This window comes from Mauremys mutica, chromosome 9, assembly GCF_020497125.1.
Source record: "Mauremys mutica isolate MM-2020 ecotype Southern chromosome 9, ASM2049712v1, whole genome shotgun sequence".
Taxonomy (NCBI): domain Eukaryota; kingdom Metazoa; phylum Chordata; order Testudines; family Geoemydidae; genus Mauremys; species Mauremys mutica.
The window spans coordinates 43,560,796-43,581,280 of NC_059080.1; the positions used below are offsets into that span (position 1 = coordinate 43,560,796).

General features: G+C 47.4%; 1 protein-coding gene across 6 annotated transcripts in view; it reads right to left on the reverse strand.

Annotated features, from left to right (window-relative positions):
- The window catches only part of LOC123377623 (probable E3 ubiquitin-protein ligase MID2), a 432,199-nt gene that overhangs the window by 115,493 nt on the left and 296,221 nt on the right, over positions 1-20,485 (reverse strand). For all 6 annotated transcript variants that reach the window (XM_045030745.1, XM_045030744.1, XM_045030748.1 and 3 more), the window contains exon 4: positions 7,921-8,028. In XM_045030745.1, the coding sequence (XP_044886680.1) occupies positions 7,921-8,028 (108 nt within the window). The remainder of the gene's footprint in view (positions 1-7,920; positions 8,029-20,485) is intronic.

A 20,485-nucleotide genomic window follows, 5' to 3' on the forward strand; every position in this document is an offset into this window, starting at 1 on the left:
CCCCGCGTAAGATGTGACTCCACTGCATTCATTTTTGAAAGTTTATAATAAGCGATGCTCCAGAGGGGACGGGGGGACGCAAGGTGGAAGTTTTGCCTAGGGTGCAAAATATCCTTGCACCGGCCCTGGATACTGTGTCAGCTGATCCCCACAGTCTCCAACCTACCTGGGCAGTACAGCAGACATGGCCCTGCCCACTAGCTCCTCTCCACTCCCTAGCCCACCCACCACTTGCCTCCCCTTAAGGCTTAGCCCTCTTAATTTTAAAAATGATTGCTTGCCCCTCTCCCCCCCCATCAGGCCTTCCTGGCAGCCCTGTTGCCAGGTATCCAGTTTTAGACTGGAAACTCCAGTAGAAAACGGGACCTGAGTGTCCGGTTAGCAGTGCTGACTGGAAACTAAATGTCCGGTTATAGGAGTAACCACATTAGCCTCCGCTTCTCCCACTCCCAACACGCACCCCAGAGGGCTGGAAGAGAACCTGTCCTGCTGCTGCGGGGCAGCTCAGTGCAGAGAGAGACAAAGAGAATGGGCTAGAACCAGGTAGGTACCCGCTCTATGTGGGCAGGGGTGGGGGGATCCTGTTTACCCCCTCCCCAGCCCTGCTGCGCTTGAAGTTTACCCCGACCCCTCCCTTGCTCCAGAGACCAACCCTAGCTCCTGCCCCACTGTGCTTTTACCCCCGGCCCCTTTTACAATTATTCCCCAGGGGGGCCCACAAATATGTTTGGCGCCGGGCCCACAAAAAGTTAATTCGGCTCTGACTGGGTGGAGAGGGGCACTACAGTAAGTTACAAGCTTTCAGTAGAGACCTCACATGCTGCCCTTTATGGATAAATTGATGAAAGCAATGTCTTAGGTATAATGAGTTGGTCTGGTCTGAGACAGAAGTGTCTTGTAAAGGAGAATGAACCCTTTGCCAGCTGGGCACCAAGAGACATCTGTCTCACATGTTGCAGTTGATCTGAATCTGCATTTTTTGCCACACAAACAAAGTGGAACTCCAGACAGTTAAACACGCCTTCCAAAATAATGGCTCCTTTGTGTACCTAAGACAGAGTAGCCTGATATGGCCTATTTCAGTTTCACAGAAACCTCACAGCAACCTCATGTCCTGCTGCCTCTGTGCCCTGCATTGCCCTCCTCCTCACACAGCTGATCTCTTCCTGCTCTGTGCATTGTGCTATACCATCCCAGAGCACTTGGACTATGAGTCTCTCATAATGCCAACACAACTGCACTGGGCTCAGGTGTCACTTGGTTACTGGTGGCTGGGGGAGGGAGTGATGAATGCCAGGATGGGCTGATTAATCCATTTGTTCCACCAACGGGACATGCATCTCTCCTGCCAATCTGTAATGCACACCTTCATTCATCATTATGGAAACCAAACCATCACAGCCTGTGCTGAGTGAGACATGCAGGCTCATTCGGACTAACAGCAGGGTGGACAAAACTTCAAATGGATATTTGCACAAGGCAGTGACTCTCCTGCTGGGAATTAATGGGCTGATGGATGGTTCATTTTATGCCCAGGCTCATCAAGAAAATTATCAAAAGGAGAAAAGGAACAAGAAAGGAAAGCCTTGCTGTATTAAAAAAAGACTAGACAAGCATTACAGGCCTGGTCTACACTGGACGGGGGGGGAGATCAACCTAAGATACGCAACTTCAGCTACGAGAACAGCGTAGCTGAAGTCGACATATCTTAGTTCGACTTACCTCGCATCCTCATGAAGCGGGGTTGATTGCTGCGGCTCCCTCATCGACTTTGCTTCCGCCTCTCGACAAGCTGGAGTTCAGCAATCGACGGGAGAGTGATCGGGGATCAATTTATCATGTCTACACTACACGCGATAAAGATCCATGATAGACTGATCGCTACCCGCCAATCTGGTGGGCAGTGTAGACATACCCTGAGTGGCAAAAAGCTCTGATGAGCAAAGCCCAGGTTACACCATGCATTAGAGAGATGCCTCCTTTGGGATTTTTAGTTCCTGAAAGGTGCATGGTGCTAGTTTGAAGACAGAGGTTCCTTCTACCACATTTTAGAACCAACCAAAGATTTCAGCCATGATGTATTAAAACAAGATAAAACCCAGCCTGCAAATAAGTACCCTGGTCAACAGAGCAGCATCCAGGCATTGCAGCAAGTGGTGGTGGTGGGGGGGGGCACCGGGACGCAGCATAACAGCACCCAGGTGCACCCAGCACTGGGCTTTCTATGCTCTAGCTCTCGGGGGGCTCCCCCGGACACCTGCCCTCTCCTAGGGCTACCAGAAATACAAGGTACAAATATCCTTGACAACTTCTTTAACAGTAACAAAACCCAACAATTCCCCACCTGCTGCTATCAGGCCATCTGATGCAGTGATGTGGCCCATCCCATCTAAGTAGGGTCATTCACCAGAGTCAGAAAAAACACCCCAGAATGTATGGAAAATGAATTGGCAATTTATCAGTCAAACTATTTCCTGATTGTCAGTTTTTAATGTTTCATTTATCTGCAGTTTGCTCCCCATCTCCCCTTTCCTCCCCTCCCCCCACTTTTTGATTTTTTTTCCCCTGCAGATTTTACAAATATTTGCAGTTGGGGGCTGATCAAAGAAATTGGTTTTAATTTTGCTCTTGGAAATACACTCCATATTGGTACTCGGTTATCTTTCATTGAGTAGCACCGTCGGTCATCTCTATAATGCTCTAGCTGCTTGGTTCCCAACATTGCTTCTGAATTACAGAGAGAAAACAGCTGGAGCCATAAACAGCTTAGCATTTACTTACATTTCATTAGCCTGGAGAGTAGCTAGGCTGACCACTGGCAGTCATTACAGTGCTCAGAAGTGAAACGTTTTTATCACCATCTCAACTTCCCCTCTAAACACACAGGGAAGTGTTGTCCTTTTTCCAGTATTATTTGTAACCAGCATCATGTGATCTGACTGTCCTTGGGTGCAGAATGGAATTTGAACAGTCCCCAGCCTTTTGGGACCTCTGTCGTACTTTCCCAGACTAAGGACGTAACTCCAGGAGGCACTCCCATTTAGTTGTGCACAATCAAACCTACAATGGAGCTCAGGCTATCTGTGACTGCTGTCCTTGTGCCATAGTGAGTTAGAATGTCCATGGCACTGGCAGCTGTCAAGAGGCACAAACAGGGTACAGTCTACCCTGTAGCTGGGAGGTGTAGTTCACAGCTGGTGTAGGCATACACGCATTAGTGCTGCTTGAGCTAACACCTACTAATAGTGGTGGGGCTGCAGTGGCATGGACTGGGTGTGTGGCGGGGGAGGGAGGGAAGAGTCAGGAGAGACTGTTTGGGTGGCTAGCCTAAGCTGCTGAAGCCACTCTGCTATTTTTAGGCACTACCTCAAGCACAGCTAATGCATGCATGTCTACCTGAACTGAGAATTACACCCCAGCTCTTCTGTAGGCATCCTCTCGGAGACTGTCATGAAATGGTGGTTCTCCCCTGAAAAGTGACTCTATAAATGGCATTGTGAGGTTCCCTGTCCACTGGGTATCACTCGTTTCCTTTCCACATTTGCTCAGGTTGCAAAGAACCCCCCCCCCAACCCTGTTACAAGTGCCATCCCTGCAAACTCCCTCTGGGATCTGAAAGTCAAGCTGGGCTCTGTCACACAGACCCTCTCAAACCACATAACCTGAAGGCCAGTGACACCTGTGCAATCACCAGGGCTGGAATTGGGCCCTCAGACCCCTTTATTCTCTGGGATGATGCACAAGATGGAAAGAGCTTGAGCTGACCGTCAAATGCTAGGGTGAGTTTGAAGGGTTGGCAGTTGGAGAACATCCTTTTACTTACAACCAGAGCAAATATGAGAGAGGAAATCAGTTCATACACAACAACTATGGAACTCCGTGAGGCCACTGTCACAGAGGTGGAGCAACATTTAAAATTTAAAAGGCTGGAGCACCAGTACTGATAATATGAACCTACGCTAGTTTTAGTGTCAGAGTTAATTCAAGCACCACATATCTCCCTATTATACAGAAACCACTGGAATACCCAATAAACTTAAGGTTAAGTATATTGCAGAGTTTTCAGCTTTTAACTGATCTGCTGTGTAGGTCTAAGATGGCCCTTCGACATTAACATTATCACAGTAACATAGCAGTGTTATAAAACCCCTTAGGAAATTATCTGGGCGGATGTGACTACAACAATCTATCATGCAAATCTGTGCCATTCTCCTCCCCAAACCAGATACCAACCGTGGCCTTTCAAACATTAATTTGTCCGAGACAGTTGAACCCTGAGGATAAGAGCAGTGAGGAGCCACCCGGATTCACATATAACTTCAGGAGGTGTGGAGTCAAACGCGCATTAACAGACAGGCCATGAGAGTCCCTTTGTATACGTTTCACATACTACACAGATTATAACAACTCCGTCCGGTGATGATGTTATAATGTTAAAACACTAAAGAGCAAAACTGGAGAAGATTCTCACAAACAATACTCTGTAATAACGTGTAGCTCTGGCCACATTCGGAATGCTATTTGGTGCCAAACGATGTGGGTTATCGCTGGGCCAAAGTAGGAATTTTCTGTAATATTTGTATGAATAGCAGTGACTTACCTGCAGGGCTGGCTTTATGACCCACAGGGCCCGATTGGAATACTCGGTGGCGGTCTGGGGCTTCGGAGGCACTTCGGCGGCAAGGGGTCCGCTCCAGGTCTTCCATGGCACCAAAGGACCCTCCGCCACCGAAATGCCCCCGAAGACCCTCAGAGCGGACCCCTCGCCATCGAAGACCCCTGGAGCGGGGCCCCCTTAGGCGCAGGCATGGGGCCCTCTTCAGCGCGGGGCCTGATTCCGGGGAATTGGTGGAATTGGCATAAAACTGGCCCTGCTTACCTGACTAGGGATTGCTACCCAGGAAGTGCAGAAATGTTAAAATGCTCCTGGGGCAGAGCAGGAGACTTGAGGTACCGGGGTCATGCAACTGTCTGGGGAGGTAGGAGTGGGTCATTTAGGACTGGCTGAAACTGACAATATCAATGGACAATCTGGAAAGACAACAGGACCCCAAGTGCAGAACAACTGACACCTAACAATGGGAAACTCCCTCAGGCAGAACATGTGAACTCAGCATGCGTCCTGGCAGGAGGACAATGGAGCAAAAGATGTGAGGTGGCTGTGTTAGGAGCTAGCCCTTGGAGAGACACAGGAGCTCTCAACTGGGACTGAGACACAAAGACAGAGAGAGGATTGACAGAGCCAATCTACAGGCTTGGCTGGGTAGTACCCTGACATTGGCCAGTCTGAACTCCATCTTCACCTTTGTTTCTCTCAGCTACCCTAAGGACTTCCTGATGCGGTATCCCAATTGACTAATAATCCCTACTCTGTTTTAAAAAGGCTGCCAGGTGTCACTGCAATGTCACCACATGTGGAAGAGATGGTAGACACCGGAGGGGCTCTGGTTTATCTGATAGGACGTGCAGAGAGACATTCATGTGCATGTAGCAGCCAGCATCCTGGTCCATGGCTGTGAGCTTATACAGAATAGCTGCTGCACTCCCCTGCACTGTCGGGATCTAACTCACAGCTCTGAGCTACAGCTGCTATTCAAAGCCTATCCCAAAAAGCGCTGCTGGAGTAGGACAAATTAACGGCATCTCATGAATTTGTGAAGCACAACTCAATGATATCAACATGACAACATACCCTGTGTGCTGTAAGGTATGTGAGTCTCTAGAGTGGCTGGACAGTGCAGGTGCTGGCCCCTTGAAGGGCTCTGCAAAGCTCCAGCTCCAGGGAGCACTGCACACTGAGCTACAGCTTCGTTTGCTATTAGTCTCATTGCCATAAGAGCTGAATGAGAAAAATGGATTTTACCAAGTGTCAAGTGGTCTGCAGTGACTCAGGAGCATGAACACCAACCTCAGGGCAGGCTGGTAAGACCCAGGACAAAACCTCCAAATTGACTGTGAATTCTGTACTTAGATGTTCCTAACCAATTATCAAGTGTAAAATCCTCAGGCACTATATCAGCGTTAACATGCGTGACTACCCTCCCTTCATGGGGGAGGAAGGGGCAACAGAGCAACAAAGTCTTTTGTCCTCTTTAACATGCCACAATAGTCTTTCTGGTGTCAACTGGCTTTTCCTTTTGGGCAGGATGTCACACCTTCAGTTGCAGAGCGGCACTTCACATTACTTAATGCCTCTCTCCCTTCTGGTGATTGACCTGCCTTTCCTGTTGGTAGGTGGCTTTAAAACTTGGGTTCCCTTCAGGGGTTTTATCTAAGTGGGGTTAGGTTTCTTTCCAATCACCACTTCCCTCTGACCCTGGGTGACATGGGGATTTCCCTTCCCCTCGGATTTACTCCCCTATCCCCATGGGCCCTTGACTCATCATAAGCAATTTCTGCAGCCTCTAAAACTGTGGCTGGCTTTTTGTCACAGATGGCTGCCTTCACCTCATCTGTAACCACCCAGAGCAACTGCTTCTGGGCTATCAGCTCAAACAGTTTTCCATCATCACCTTCAGCACCCACCCCGATTATCCATTTTCTCCTAAAATGACATATTTTATGCACCTGTTCAACATGAGTGACGTTGTCCAACAGGCGGATGTTTCTAGCCTTCAATCAATAGATCTCAGAGGTAATCTTAAATCTTTCCAATACATTTTCTTTAAATTTCTTCTTCACCTTTACACCACCCTCCTCCAGATCATTCAAAACTTGTCTGGCTTCACAGATAAGCTGGTTAAGAGAACAGGCATCTGTTTATCTGCTGAGATATTGTGCAGCCTAAGCAGTCTCTCCAAGGTGGACTGGAACTCTTCTGTACAGTCAGTTTCTTTATAAATTAGGCAGACTTTCTCCTACTCCCTTGTGTTGGGGGAGGGGGGGCAGGTATACTCACTGGCTCCTTTTGCTGCTCCAGTAATTTGGGCTGAAATGTTTGAGCTTCCATCAGACACCTGTGTGCCCGCTCCTCAGTTTCTTTGTTGGCTTTGACTGCTGTTACTTGTTCCTGGTGTCTCTGGTGGGCTCTCTCCTCAGCTGCCCCAGCTGCCTTAGATTCCCTGACTGGTAATTCCGTCATCAGTCTCTGATGCTCACATTCTTCAGGTGCTCTCAGGTGCTGTAATTGGGCCCATTCCCCTGCAGTGGTCTCCTCTGCTGCATCTGGGGCTGGAAGGTTGCAGTGCGGCACTTCATATTACTTAATGCCTCTTTCCTGTCCAGTGATTTACACAGTTACAGAAGCTTACAGTATCAATGCTCAACTGTGGGATACCGATGCTGTAAGTGAGATTAGTGCAGGCAGCAACTCACAGGCATTTCATAAAGTTTAAACACTAAACACATTCTTATAATTTTAATGTTTCAACTATACTAACCCACAGGTGAGCCAGACTGGTTCCAGCTAGGTGTTTGTCAGTGTTCAGTTGAGACCTGGGGACCTTGGCATGAGCTGGCACCTGGTCTGCCAGCATCACACAAAGCATCTCTGAAAAGCAGCCCCTGCCTTGTCCTCTATGTTTAAAAGAATTAGAGGACCCAGCCTTGGCACATCCTATCCCTTCTGTAGGCAAATTCTTGGCCACTCCATTGCAACCTCTGAAATGCTGAGACTTGAAGCTCATTTCCAGACACACCAATCTTTTCCAGTGGGTCTCCCGGACTCTTAGACCACTTACTCAAGGTACATCTTCCTCCTCTGTGGCTTTGTTTGCTGACATGTCAGCCCCATGGATGGGAGCATGCTGTCCTGGAGAGGATGCTGTATCATGAAACCAAGAGGACTGGGCAAGTTGGCAAAGCTGATCTGAAAATCTGGGGCAGGGATGTCATAGGAGAAGCAGCACCAGTGTCCACAGCACTTCCCCCAAGTAATTGTGGCATCAGCACTGGGCACGCACACCTCAGAGCAACACTTACCTTCGTCTCCTTGATCTTGACGGCAATCACTTGCTTGCGCTGCCGGATGATCTCCATGAGCTCATCACACTCCTCCATCAGCTTGGCCTCATGCATGGCTGTGTTCACCTAGGCAGAAACAGCAGAAACCCCAAGCTGTTAGAATGCAACATGCTGACTCAGAGCCTGGCAACTCCAGCAGCTCTGACATCTCTGACAGAGAGATAAGCAACAGCTTACCACCACAGGCCCCCTCCTGTCAGCCAAGGCCTGTGCCAGCTGCCAGGGAGTCAGGGACTGAAGTGGGGAGGACATAATACTGTTTAACAGTTACTGCTGTGCAGGCAACAAAAATAGAAGCAGGCTGCCATGTCCTGTATTCATTCCCATTTCAGTGGCAGGAGGAAGGCACCAAAGCAATGTCAGATATTAACCTCTTCAGAGCTGGGGCCTGAGCTTCTGTCCTTAGGTCAAATGACAGGGCCCCTCATGATGCGGGAAAGCGCCGTTCCCTTGGGTGTCCAGCCATGACCAGAAGGGAGCAAGAAACACATTCTCCAATACAATCAGTTCACATGACACAATCTGAGCCTTCTTCTGGATACTAATGGCCACAGGCCAGCACAGACAGCTCAGCCATTAGAACCTTGCTAGTGCCAGTGAGGGTCAGGGTTCTAATAGTTAGAATCATAGAAATATAGGGCTGAAGGGGACCTTTAGAGGTCATCTGGTGCAGCCTTCTGTGCTGAGGCAGGGCCAAGGAAACCAAGATCATCCCTGACAGGTGTTTGTCCAACCTGTTCTTTAAAACCAACAGAGACAGGGATTCCACAACCTGCCTTAATGCCCCAGCATGCTGAGGCCCAGCTTGTCTGTACAGAGCACATATCCAAAGGGGTCCTTCCGACTGATTGTGACAAAGAAAAGGGTCCGTGACCTTCTCAAGCAATGTGAGATTGCAGAGCAGGAGTCACTAAGCTGTCACCATCAAAGGGCATGGAGAAAGAATAAAATGCGAGGGGTGAATTAGGCTTCTAATGGAATAGCAGGCAGCAGCTAGAATGGAGCTTTGCCATTTTACACTACAAGACAGAATCCATTGCTTTCTTGTAGGCAGATGCAGCTAAAATGATGCAGCATTTATGCAGCAGGGCAGATGCAAAGTACCAAAGTCCCCAGGTTGGTGCAGAAAGGTTAGCAGTATACACGGGTGAAAGTAACTTAAAAGACTTACCAGTACCCCGGAGTCCTGAGCGGGGGCGTGGCCTCAACCGGAAAAGGCAGGGCCTTTCCAGATTTAAAGGCCCTGGGGCTCCTGCTGTGGAGCTACCAGCTGCACAGGCAGCTGGGTGCCCCAGGGCTCAGGGGCGAATTAAAGGGCCTGGGGTTCCGGCTGCCACGGAGCTCTGGGCCCTTTAAATCACCGCAGGAGCCCTGCCGCCACTATCCCGGGGCGGCAGAGCTCGGGCGGGGATTTAAAGGGCCCGCTGCTCCTACCACTGCAGGGAGCCCCAGGCCCTTTAACTCACTGCCGGAGAAGCCGGTCCAGTCCGGCATGGCGTACCGGCTCTTGCTGGTATGCTGTACCAGCTTACTTTCACCTCTGGTAGTATAGCTCCAGCTCACCTCAGGCCTCAGCACGGAGGAGCAGCTGGAGGATTATCAAACACTTCTGTACACATGCGATCTGAAGCCAACCATGCTATTGGGGTCAGAGGGAGGAGGGGCTGAGGTAGGCGATGAGGAACACAGCAGAACTTAAAAAGGAGATCAGTCGGGAAGGGAATTGCAGAGGATTAAAGAAGAAGATGCAGCAGATTTACATGCAAATGGCTAAATGAAGGAATAACAGGAAAGCTGGCCTGCTGTTTCCTGGGGGACAGGCCAGCTTATTTTCCCTGTTTTACCACTGTTCTCTCTTTCCAGTGATTTGTAAATTTGGTCCTAAACACTGAATGGCCTGAGTACTGGTGAAAAGGCCCTGGAGAGTAACGGACTCTGGGAGCCACCCCAAGGTGCTTAGGACAGATTTCAGCTGGATGGAAGGTGCTCAGCAGAGGGACCTTAATCCACCGAACAGGTTCACCATGCGCAGCAGCAGGCCCACTTCACCCACGCTAAGCAGCCAGCAGGTCTCAGCCCTGCTCTCAGGGAGAGCGACAAGGGCAGTCTTAGTGGCACATTCAGCCATTGCCCTCTCCACTGACTCTGCTGACACAGGGGCCAATGCCTAGTGGAATGGCGGGGTTTGCTTTAACATGGATAATCGTCGACTAGACACAGGGCGGAGCCCACCAGGTAAGTCGTGCAGCTTGCAGTGGGGCAGACAGCAGGTCCCTGGGTCAAATGAACAATATTTTGTTAGATCAGAAACTAAATGTTCCATTACTTGATTTTTTTACCCTGTAAATGTTTTGGGAAGGACATTGAAGTATATTTCAAATAAAAATTCAGTTTGAATTGAAAAATCAAAACTTCTGCTTTCAAAATGGTTAATGCCTCTACCCAGATGCTGGTGTGGATTTGCAGAGACTGTGGCCTGCATTTCCCACTCACAGAAAGCCAGGCTGGGGAGACCATCCAGTGTGAGAGGTGCCTGCTGGTGGAATCTCTCAGGAAGCAGCTGGGAGAGCTACAGGAGGAGGTGGCCAGGCTGGGGAGCATCCGTGCACATGAGGAATTTCTCGAGCGTATTCGTATGGAGACGTAGAATCATAGAATAGAATCATAGAATATCAGGGTTGGAAGGGACCTCAGGAGGTCATCTAGTCCAACCCCCTGCTCAAAGCAGGACCAAACCCAACTAAATCATCCCAGTCAGGGCTTTGTCAAGTGTGACATTAAAAACCTCTAAGGAAGGAGATTCCACCACCTCTCTAGGTAACCCATTCCAGTGCTTCACCACTCTCTGAGTGAAAAAGTTTTTCCTAATATCCAACCTAAACCTCCCACACTGCAACTTGAGACCATTACTCCTTGCTCTGTCATCAGGTACCACTGAGAACAGTCTAGATCCATCCTCTTTGGAACCCCCTTTCAGGTAGTTCATAGAATCATAGAATTCAAGATCAGAAGGGACCATTATGATCATCTAGTCTGACCTCCTGCAAGATGCAGGCCACATAAGCCGATCCACCCACTCCTGAAATAATTCTCTCCCTTGATTCTGCTGTTGAATGCTCCAAATCATGATTTAAAGACTTCTAGTAGCAGATAATCCACCAACAAGCGACCCCTGCCCCATGCTTCGGAGGAAGGCGAAAAACCTCCAGGGCCACTGCCAATCTACCCTGGAGGAAAATTCCTTCCCGACCCCAAATATGGCGATCAGCTGAACCCCGAGCATGCGGGCAAGACTCTCCAGCCAGACCCTCTGGAAAAAGGCTAACAATATCCTATCATTGACCCTTTGTACTAATTACCATTGTGGCATGTTATTGACCTATTGACTAAACCCATTATCCTATCATACCATCCCCTCCATAAACTTATCTAGCTTAATCTTAAAGTCATGGAGGTCCTTCGCCCCCACTGTTTCCCTCGGTAGGCTGTTCCAGAATTGCACTCCTCTGATGGTTAGAAACCTTCGTCTAATTTCAAGCCTAAATTTCCTGACTGACAATTTATATCCGTTTGTCCTCGTGTCCACATTAGCACTGAGCTGAAATAATTCCTCTCCTTCCCTGGTATTTATCCCTCTGATATATTTAAAGAGTGCAATCATATCTCCTCTTATCCTTCTTTTGGTTAAGGAAAACAAACCGAGCTCCTCAAGTCTCCTTTCATACGACAGGCTTTCCATTCCTCGGATCATTCTAGTGGCCCTTCTTTGTACCCGTTCCAGTTTGAATTCATCCTTCTTAAACATGGGAGACCAAAACTGCACACAATACTCCAAATGAGGTCTCACCAACGCCTTATATAACGGGACTAGCACCTCCTTATCTCTACTAGAAATACCTCACCTAATGCATCCCAAGACCGCATTAGCTTTTTTAGCGGCCACATCACATTGCCTACTCATAGTCATCCTACGATCAACCAGGACTCCTAGGTCCTTCTCCTCCTCCGTTACTTCCAACTGGTGCGTCCCCAGCTTATAACTAAAATTCTTGTTAGTCATCCCTAAATGACTTACACTTTTCACTATTGTATTTCATCCTGTTACTAATACTCCAGTTTACAAGGTCATCCAAATCACCCTGGAGGATATCCCGATCCTTTTCCGAATTGGCAATACCTCCCAACTTTGTGTCATCCGCAAACTTTATCAGCCCACTCCTACTTTTGGTTCCGAGGTCAGCGATAAATAGATTGAATAAAATCAGACCCAAAACCGAACCTTGAGGAACTCCACTGGTAACCCCCCTCCAACCCGACAGATCACCCTTCAATACGACCCTCTGCAGTCTCCCCTTTAACCAGCTCCTTATCCACCTCTGGATTTTCATTTCGATCCCCATCTTTTCCAATTTAACCAGTAATTCCTCATGCGGTACCGTATCAAACGCCTTACTGAAATCAAGATATATTAGATCCACCGCATTTCCCTTGTCTAAAAAATCTGTTACTTTCTCAAAGAAGGAGATCAGGTTGGTTTGGCACGATCTACCTTTCGTAAAACCATGCTGTAATTTGTCCCAGTTGCCATCGGCCTCAAGGTCTGTAACCACTCTCTCCTTTAAAATTTTTTCCATGACTTTGCATACTACAGATGTTAAACTAACAGGCCTGTAGTTACCTGGGTCACTTTTTTTCCCCTTCTTGAATATAGGAACTATATTAGCTAATCTCCAGTCAAACGGTACAACCCCCGAGTTTAGAGATTTATTAAAAATCATCGCTAACGGGCTTGCAATTTCACTCGCCAATTCCCTTAATATTTTAGGATGAAGATTATCCGGGCCCCCCGATTTACTTCCGTTAAGCTGTTCAAGTTTGGCTTCCACCTCAGATACCGTAATGTCTACCCCCATATCTTCATTCCCATCAGTCCCTCTATCACTATTCCTTAGCCCTTCATTAGCCTCATTAAAGACCGAGGCAAAATATTCGTTCAGATATTGTGCCATGCCAAGATTATCCCTAATCTCCACTCCGTTTAAAGTTTTAAGCGGTCCCACTTCTTCCTTCTTGGTTTTCTTCCTATTTATATGGCTAAAAAACCTTTTGCTATTGGTTTTAATCCCCTTCGCTAGGTCCATCTCCACCCGGCTCTTTGCCTTTCTCACTGCTTCCCTACACCCTCTGACCTCAATAAGGTAGGTTTCTTTGCTGATCCCTCCCATTTTCCACTCCTTGTACGCTTTCTGTTTTTTCTTAATCACTCCTCTAAGACGCTTGCTCATCCAGCTCGGTCTAAAACTGCTACCTACAAACCGTTTTCCCTTTCTCGGGATACATGCCTCTGACAGCTCCTGCAACTTCAACCTGAAATAACCCCAGGTGTCTTCCGCCTTTAGATCCCTAAATATGTCAGTCCAATCCACTTCCCTACATAGTTGCCTCAATTTAGTAAAGTTAGCCCTTTTGAAATCGTAAACCTTAGTCTCAGATGCAATTTTGTTTATCCTTCCATTTATTTTGAAACGAATTAGCTCATGATCACTCGAGCCAAGGTTGTCCCCTACAACTATTTCCTCAACAAGGTCCTCGTTACTTACCAAAATCAGATCTAAAATGGCATCCCCCCTCGTCGGTTCAGCAACTACTTGATGAAGGAATTCATCAGCTATCATGTCTAGGAAAAGCTGAGCCCTATTATTATTACTAGCATTTGTTTCCCAATCTATATCCGGGAAGTTAAAATCTCCCATGATCATACAGTTCCTATTAGTATTTACCTCCTTAAAAACATTAAAGAGCTCTCTATCCATATCCAGGCTAGATCCCGGCGGTCTATAGCACACCCCAATCACTATCCCAGGGGACGCTCTAGTAGTTTTCTTCCCCAATGTGACCATTGCCCAAACAGACTCCGTATTATCCATTGCATTGCTAGTTATTTAGTTACTTTTCACCTCATTATTGACATACAATGCTACTCCCCCACCTTTACCTTTGTATCGGTCTTTCCTAAACAGCACATACCCTTCCATACCTGTACTCCAGTCATGGCTACCGTTCCACCATGTTTCGGTTATTCCTACGATATCCGGTTTCAATTCTCAGACCAGGAGCTCTAGTTCCTCCATTTTGTTACCTAAGCTTCTCGCATTGGTGAACAAACATCCTAATTTTTGCTGTTTGGCTCCTCTCACCCTTTTCACCCAACTTGGTAGGGACACAGTACTACCAGTATGACCTGTAGGTCTAGTATCCGTCCCCCCCCTCTTCCTTATACCTAACCGTCCCCCTCTGGCTATATCTGTTGTTATACTGTTGTTCTCACTCTCAATGTATAAATTTGGCGTGGAGAGTACCTGGACCTCTCCCAACCGTCTCCCCCCAATGTCTAGTTTAAAGCTCTTTTAATCAGATGAGTCAGCCTGCCTCCTAGAATTCTACTTCCTTCCCTACTTAGGTGGAGCCCATCCCGTGAGAACAGTTCTCTGTCCCCAAAAGCCTCCCAGTGCCCATACATCCCAAAGCCCTCCTTGTAACACCACTCCCTCAGCCAACTATTTATCGCCACGATCCTGTCACCCCTTTGGCGCCCTTCCCTAGGGACAGGTAGAATCCCACTGAAGATCACCTGAGCCTCAATTTCCTTGAGCGTCTTACCCAACCTGGCATAGTCTCCCTTGATTCTCTCTAGTGAGAATCTAGCCGTGTCATTCGTTCCTACATGAAGGATGATCAAAGGGTTCTTACCTGCTCCTCTTAGGATCCTTTTCAACTGCAGGTCCACATCCTGTATTTTAGCACCCGGTAGACAGCACACCCTTCTGTTCTCTGGATCGGCCCTGGTCACAGGCCTATCCAACCTTCTCAGTATGGAATCCCCAATCAGATAGACCTGCCTTTGCCTGGGGACAGTGCGGTCCTCTAACCTATCCTCCGTCCCCCCTGGTTGCAAGCTCCTTCCATTCCTATCATCCCTTGTGGTTCCCCTTAAGCCATCCTGTATCCTCCCTGGGCCCAAACTTGGTGCTGCCTCCATGGACTCCTCCCCTCTTTCTATCGGACTAGCCGCTCTTCTCTTTTTCCTTGCCCTCCCACCGTCAGCTACCACCTGCTGTACCCCTTCCTCATTCTCCAGACCTGTTCCTTAGCTCTATTTCTCCTTCACTGGCTCTCCTTTTCCCCTGCCTGCTTCTCATGGTCACATGCTTTCACCGCCCATATTCCTCATCTGGCAGTCCCCCCTCACTGGCCTTAGCCCCTGCTTCCCCCTGTACCTCTGGGCATTCCCCTTCAGTCACTGCTTGCCATTGCTCCATCAGCTGCTCAAACCCCCTTCTATGCTCTACCAGGGTTTCTACCTGCAACTCTAGACCCTGGATCTTTTCCTCCAGCAGCTCTATTAGGCGGCACTTCATGCATACATAGTACTGTTCTGGCTCCCCTGCTAGGACCATGTACATACCGCAGCTGCTGCATGCTATTATCCTCGGTGTATCCTCTGCTGCTTGGCTCATGGCTTCTGCTGTCTCGGCCTCGCTCGGCGTTCTTACCTGGGGAACACGGGAAGCACGGTGCCACCCCCTTCCGCCTCCCCCTGTAAACTCCCACTCAAACTCCCCTGTTAGCAGCCCTGTTGAAAGCAGCTATCAAATCCCCCCTCATTCTTCTCTTCTGCAGACTAAACAATCCCAGTTCCCTCAGCCTCTCCTCATAAGTCATGTTCTCCAGCCCCCTAATCATTTTTGTTCACCCAAGGCTGAGGACACTATTCAGCTAGAGAGGACCACTGTCTTGCCACCAAGGGAGGAGGATAAGGCTCTGGTATAGGGAGGACACTGGCTGCTGGTTACTTCTGGCAGCAGGCAGTGCTCCACCCCTACTCCCAACCCACCCATCATGGTGAGGGAGAACTGTTACGCTGCCCTGGCAACAAGTGATGAGGAATCACCCCCAAAGGTTGAAGAGGAGAAGCCACATACCCCCAAGACCGGGAGGATCAGAGCCACCACTCCCAGGAGGAAATGTAGGGAAGTGGTGGTTGGAGACTCTTCTGAGGTGGACGGAGGCACTATTCTGTTGCCCGGACATGGCATCCCAAGAGGTAAGCTGCCTGCCAGGGGCCCATATCCGAGATGTTATGGAAGGACTGTTGAGGATCATCTGGCCCTCTGACTACTACCCCATGCTACTCATCCATGTGGGCACTAATGATACTGCAAGGTATGACCCTCAGCAGATCAGAAGTGATCACAGTGCTCTGGGAGTAAGGGTAAGGGAGTTGGGAGCGCTGGTGGTGTTCTCTTCAATCCTTCCGGTCAAGAGTAGGGGCCTCGGCAAAGACAGATACATTCTGGAGGTGAATGCCTGGCTGCAAAGATGGTGTTGCTAGGAGGGCTTTGGCCTCCTTGACCACGGGATGCTGTTCCAGGAAGAAGGACTGCTAAATAGAGATGGGGTCCACCTAGCGAGGAAGGGGAAGAGCATATTTGACTACAGACTGGCTAACCTAGTGAGGAGGGCTTTAAACTAGGTTTGACAGGGGCAAGTGATCAAAGCCCACAGATAAGTCAAAAACATGGAGACCCGGGAGAAGGGTCAGACTTTGCGGGGAGCATGGGCTGTTAAACAGAAATAAAGGAGAGACAAGACAGAACTGTGGGGGAGTGGAATCAAATCAGTATCTTAGATATCTGTATACTAATGCAAGAAGAATGGGAAATAAGCAGGAAGTACTCGAAATGCTAATAAATAAGCACAACTATGACATAGTTGGCATCACGGAGACTTGGTGGGATAATACGCATGACTGGAATATTGGTATAGAAGGATACAGCTTGCTCAGGAAGGACAGGCAGGGAGAAAAGGGATGAGGTGTTGTCTTATATATTAAAAATGAATACACTTGGACTGAGGTTGAGATAGAAATAAGAAACAGACTTGTTGAAAGTCTCTGGGTAAGGATAAAAGGGGTAAAAAACAAGGGTGATGTCATGTTAGGGGGTCTACTACAGACCACCAAACCAGGAAGAAGAGGTGGATGAGGCTTTTTTTAAACAACTAACAAAATCATCCAAAGCACAGGACTTGGTGGTGATGGGGGACTTCAACAACTCAGACATCTGTTGGGAAAATAACATAGCAGGACACAGATTATCCAACAAGTTCTAGGAAAGTATTGGAGACAATTTTTTATTTCAGAAGGTAGAAAAAGCTACTAGTGGGGAAGGCTGTTCTAGATTTGATTTTGACAAATAGGGAGGAACTGACTGAGAATTTGAAAGTGGAAGGCAACTTGGGTGAAAGTGATCATGAAATGGTAGAGTTCAAGATTCTAAGGAATAGTAGGAGGCAGAACAGCACAATAAAGACAATGGATTTCAAGAAGGCAGACTTCAGCAAACTCAGGGAGTTGGTAGATAAAATCCCATGGGAGCAAGTCTAAGAGAAAAAACAATTGAAGACAGTTGGCAGTTTTTCAAAGAGACATTATTAATGGCACAAGAGCACAGGAAAGATAGGAAGTATGGCAAGAGACCACCCTGGCTTACCCAGGAGATCTTCAACGAACTAAAACTCAAAAAAGAGTCCTATAAAAAAGTGGACACTCAGTCAAATTACAAAGGATGAATATAAACAAATAACACAAGTATGTAGGGTCAAAATTAGAAAAGCCAAGGCACAAAATGAGATCAAACTAGCTAGGGACACAAAAGGTAATAAGAAAACATTCTACAATACATTAGAAGCAAGAGGAAGACCAAGGACAGAGTAGGCCCGTTACTCAATGAGAGGGGGGAGACAATAACAAAAAATGTGGAAATGGCAGTGCTGCTTAATGATCTCTTTGTTTCAGCTTTCACCAAGAAGGTTGGTGGCAACTGGACATCTAACATAGTGAATGCCAGTGAAAATGAGGTAGGATCAGAGTCTAAAACAGGGAAAGAACAAGTCAAATATTACTTAGTCAAGTTAGATGTCTTCAAATCACCAAGGCCTGATGAAATGCATCTTAGTATACTCAAGGAGCTGACTGAGGAGATATATGAGCCATTAGCAATTATTTTTGAAAAGTCATGGAAGATGGGAGACATTCCAGAAGACTGGAAAAGGGCAAATCTAATGCCCATCTATAAAAAGGGAAATAAGGACAACCCTGGGAATTACAGACCAGTCAGCTTAACTTTTATATCCGGAAAGATAATGGAGCAAATAATTAAGCAATGAATTTGCAAACACCTAGAAGAAAAGGTGATAAATAAAAGTCAGCATGGATTTGTCAAGAACAAGTCGTGTCAAACCAATCTGATTTGACAGGGTAACAAGCCTTGTGTATAGTGGGGAAGCGGTAGATGTGGTATATCTTGACTTTAGTAAGGCTTTTGATACTCTTTCTCATGACCTTCTCATAAACAAACTAGGGAAATACAACCTAGATGGAGCTACTATAAGTTGGGTGCATAACTGGTTGGAAAATCATTCCCAGAGAGTAGTTATCAGTGGTTCACAGTCATGCTGGAAGGGCATAACGAGTGGGGTCCTGCAGAGATCGGTTCTGAGTCCGGTTCTGTTCAATATCTTCATCAATGATTTAGATAATGCCATAGAAAGTTCACTTATAAAGTTTGCGGATGATACCAAGCTGGGAGGGGGTCAAATGCGTTGGACGATAGGATTAAAATTCAAAATGATCTGGAGAAAAGGTCTGAAGTAAATAGGATGAAATTCAATAAGGACAAAGGCAAAGTACTCCACTTAGGAAGGAACAATCAGTTGCACACATACAAAATGGGAAATGACCGCCTATGAAGGAGTACTGCGGAAAGGGATCTGGGGGTCATAGTGGATCACAAGCTAAATATGAGTCAACAGTGTAACGCTGTTGCAAAAAAAGCAAACATCATTCTGGGATGTATTAGCAGGAGTATTGTAAACAAGACATGAGAAGTAATTCTTCTGCTCTACTCTGTGCTGATTAGGCCTCAACTGGAGTATTGTGTCCAGTTCTGGGTGCCACGTTTCAGGGAAGATGTGGACAAACTGGAGAATGTCCAGAGAAGAGCAACAAAAATGATTAAAGGTCTAGAACAGAGGTTCTCAAACTGTGCTCTGTGAGCTCTATGTTAGATGTCAAGTTCTCCATGGATGGTTCCCTTTAAGGTGTGTGTCATGGTGGCTGCACACGAGAGAATAAAAGGCTACCCACCTAATTAGTGGAGCCACACCTGTGTGGCTCCACTAATTAGGTGCCTGGACCCTGGAGAAGACCAACATGTAAGGTGAGGTGGTGGTCTTGGGGGGATAGGGTGTAGGTGGGAGGGGGCACTGGGGTGAGAAGAGGGGGGAAGGAATTTGTGAAGTGCAGGGCTGAGGCGGCCAGAGAAAGAGGCTACTTTCCCCAGCTCCAGGGCTGCAGCCCCCTCCCTCCCAGCCTCAGTTCAGGAGCTGCCGCAAAGGGGGAGAGACCCCCCCTCCCTCCCAGCTCAGCTCAGGAGTTGCTGCGGAGGGGGAGAGAGGGCACATCCATGGCATTAGAAAGGTAAGACTACCGATATTAAAATATGAGTCGTTTGTTTTTATTTGTAGAACAAAAAACCCCATTAATTATTGAGGGATTCTTTATGCAGCACTTTTATCTAAAGCGCTTTACAATAGTTAGCTAATGGTACAAACAACATTTGGAAAGATCATTAAGTGGTCTGCCGAGACTCTCAGCAATTTTCAAGTGGTCCATGGAAAAAAAGGTTTGAGAACCACTGGTCTAGAAAATATGATCTAGGAGGGAAGATCGAAAAAATTGGGTTTCTTTAATCTGGAGAAGAGAAGACTGAGAGGGGACATGAGAACAGTTTTCAAGTACATAAAAGGTTGTTACAAGGAGGAGGAAGGAAAACTGTTCTTCTTAACCTCTGAGGATAGGACAAGAAGCAATGGGCTTAAATTGCAGCAAGAGCAGTTTAGGTTGGACGTTAGGAAAAACTTCTTAACTGTCAGAGTGGTTAAGCACTGGAATAAATTGCCTACGGAGGTGGTGGAATCTCCATCATTGGGGATTTTTAAGAGCAGGTTGGACAAACACCTGTCAGGGATGATCTAGATAATACCTGGTCCTGCCTTGAATACAGGGGACTGGACTAGATGACCTCTCGATGGCCCTTCCAGTTCTATGATTCTATGAAAATGAAACGTTTCCACTTTTTTTTCCCTTCAGATTTCTTTGTTTGTTTTTCTTCCCCTGGCCAAAACAATCTGGTAAATTTGAGGTGAATTTGTAAAATGTTTCCGTTAACCCGAATCTGCATTTTTCAGGGAAAAAATGGTTTGTCCCAAAAATTTTGCTCAGCTCTAGCTAGCATATCAAGACCTGATCTGGAAAGCATCCTGACCATAAGTCTCTGTGCCCTTACGCTTTCTCCCCCAGACAGGCAAATGGCCATCTGTCCCCTGGAATTCAGTGTAGTTCTAGAAGTGAGGTGCTAGCCCCACAAGCCCCTTTGATTTGGCCTCATGCTATGGGAAGCAT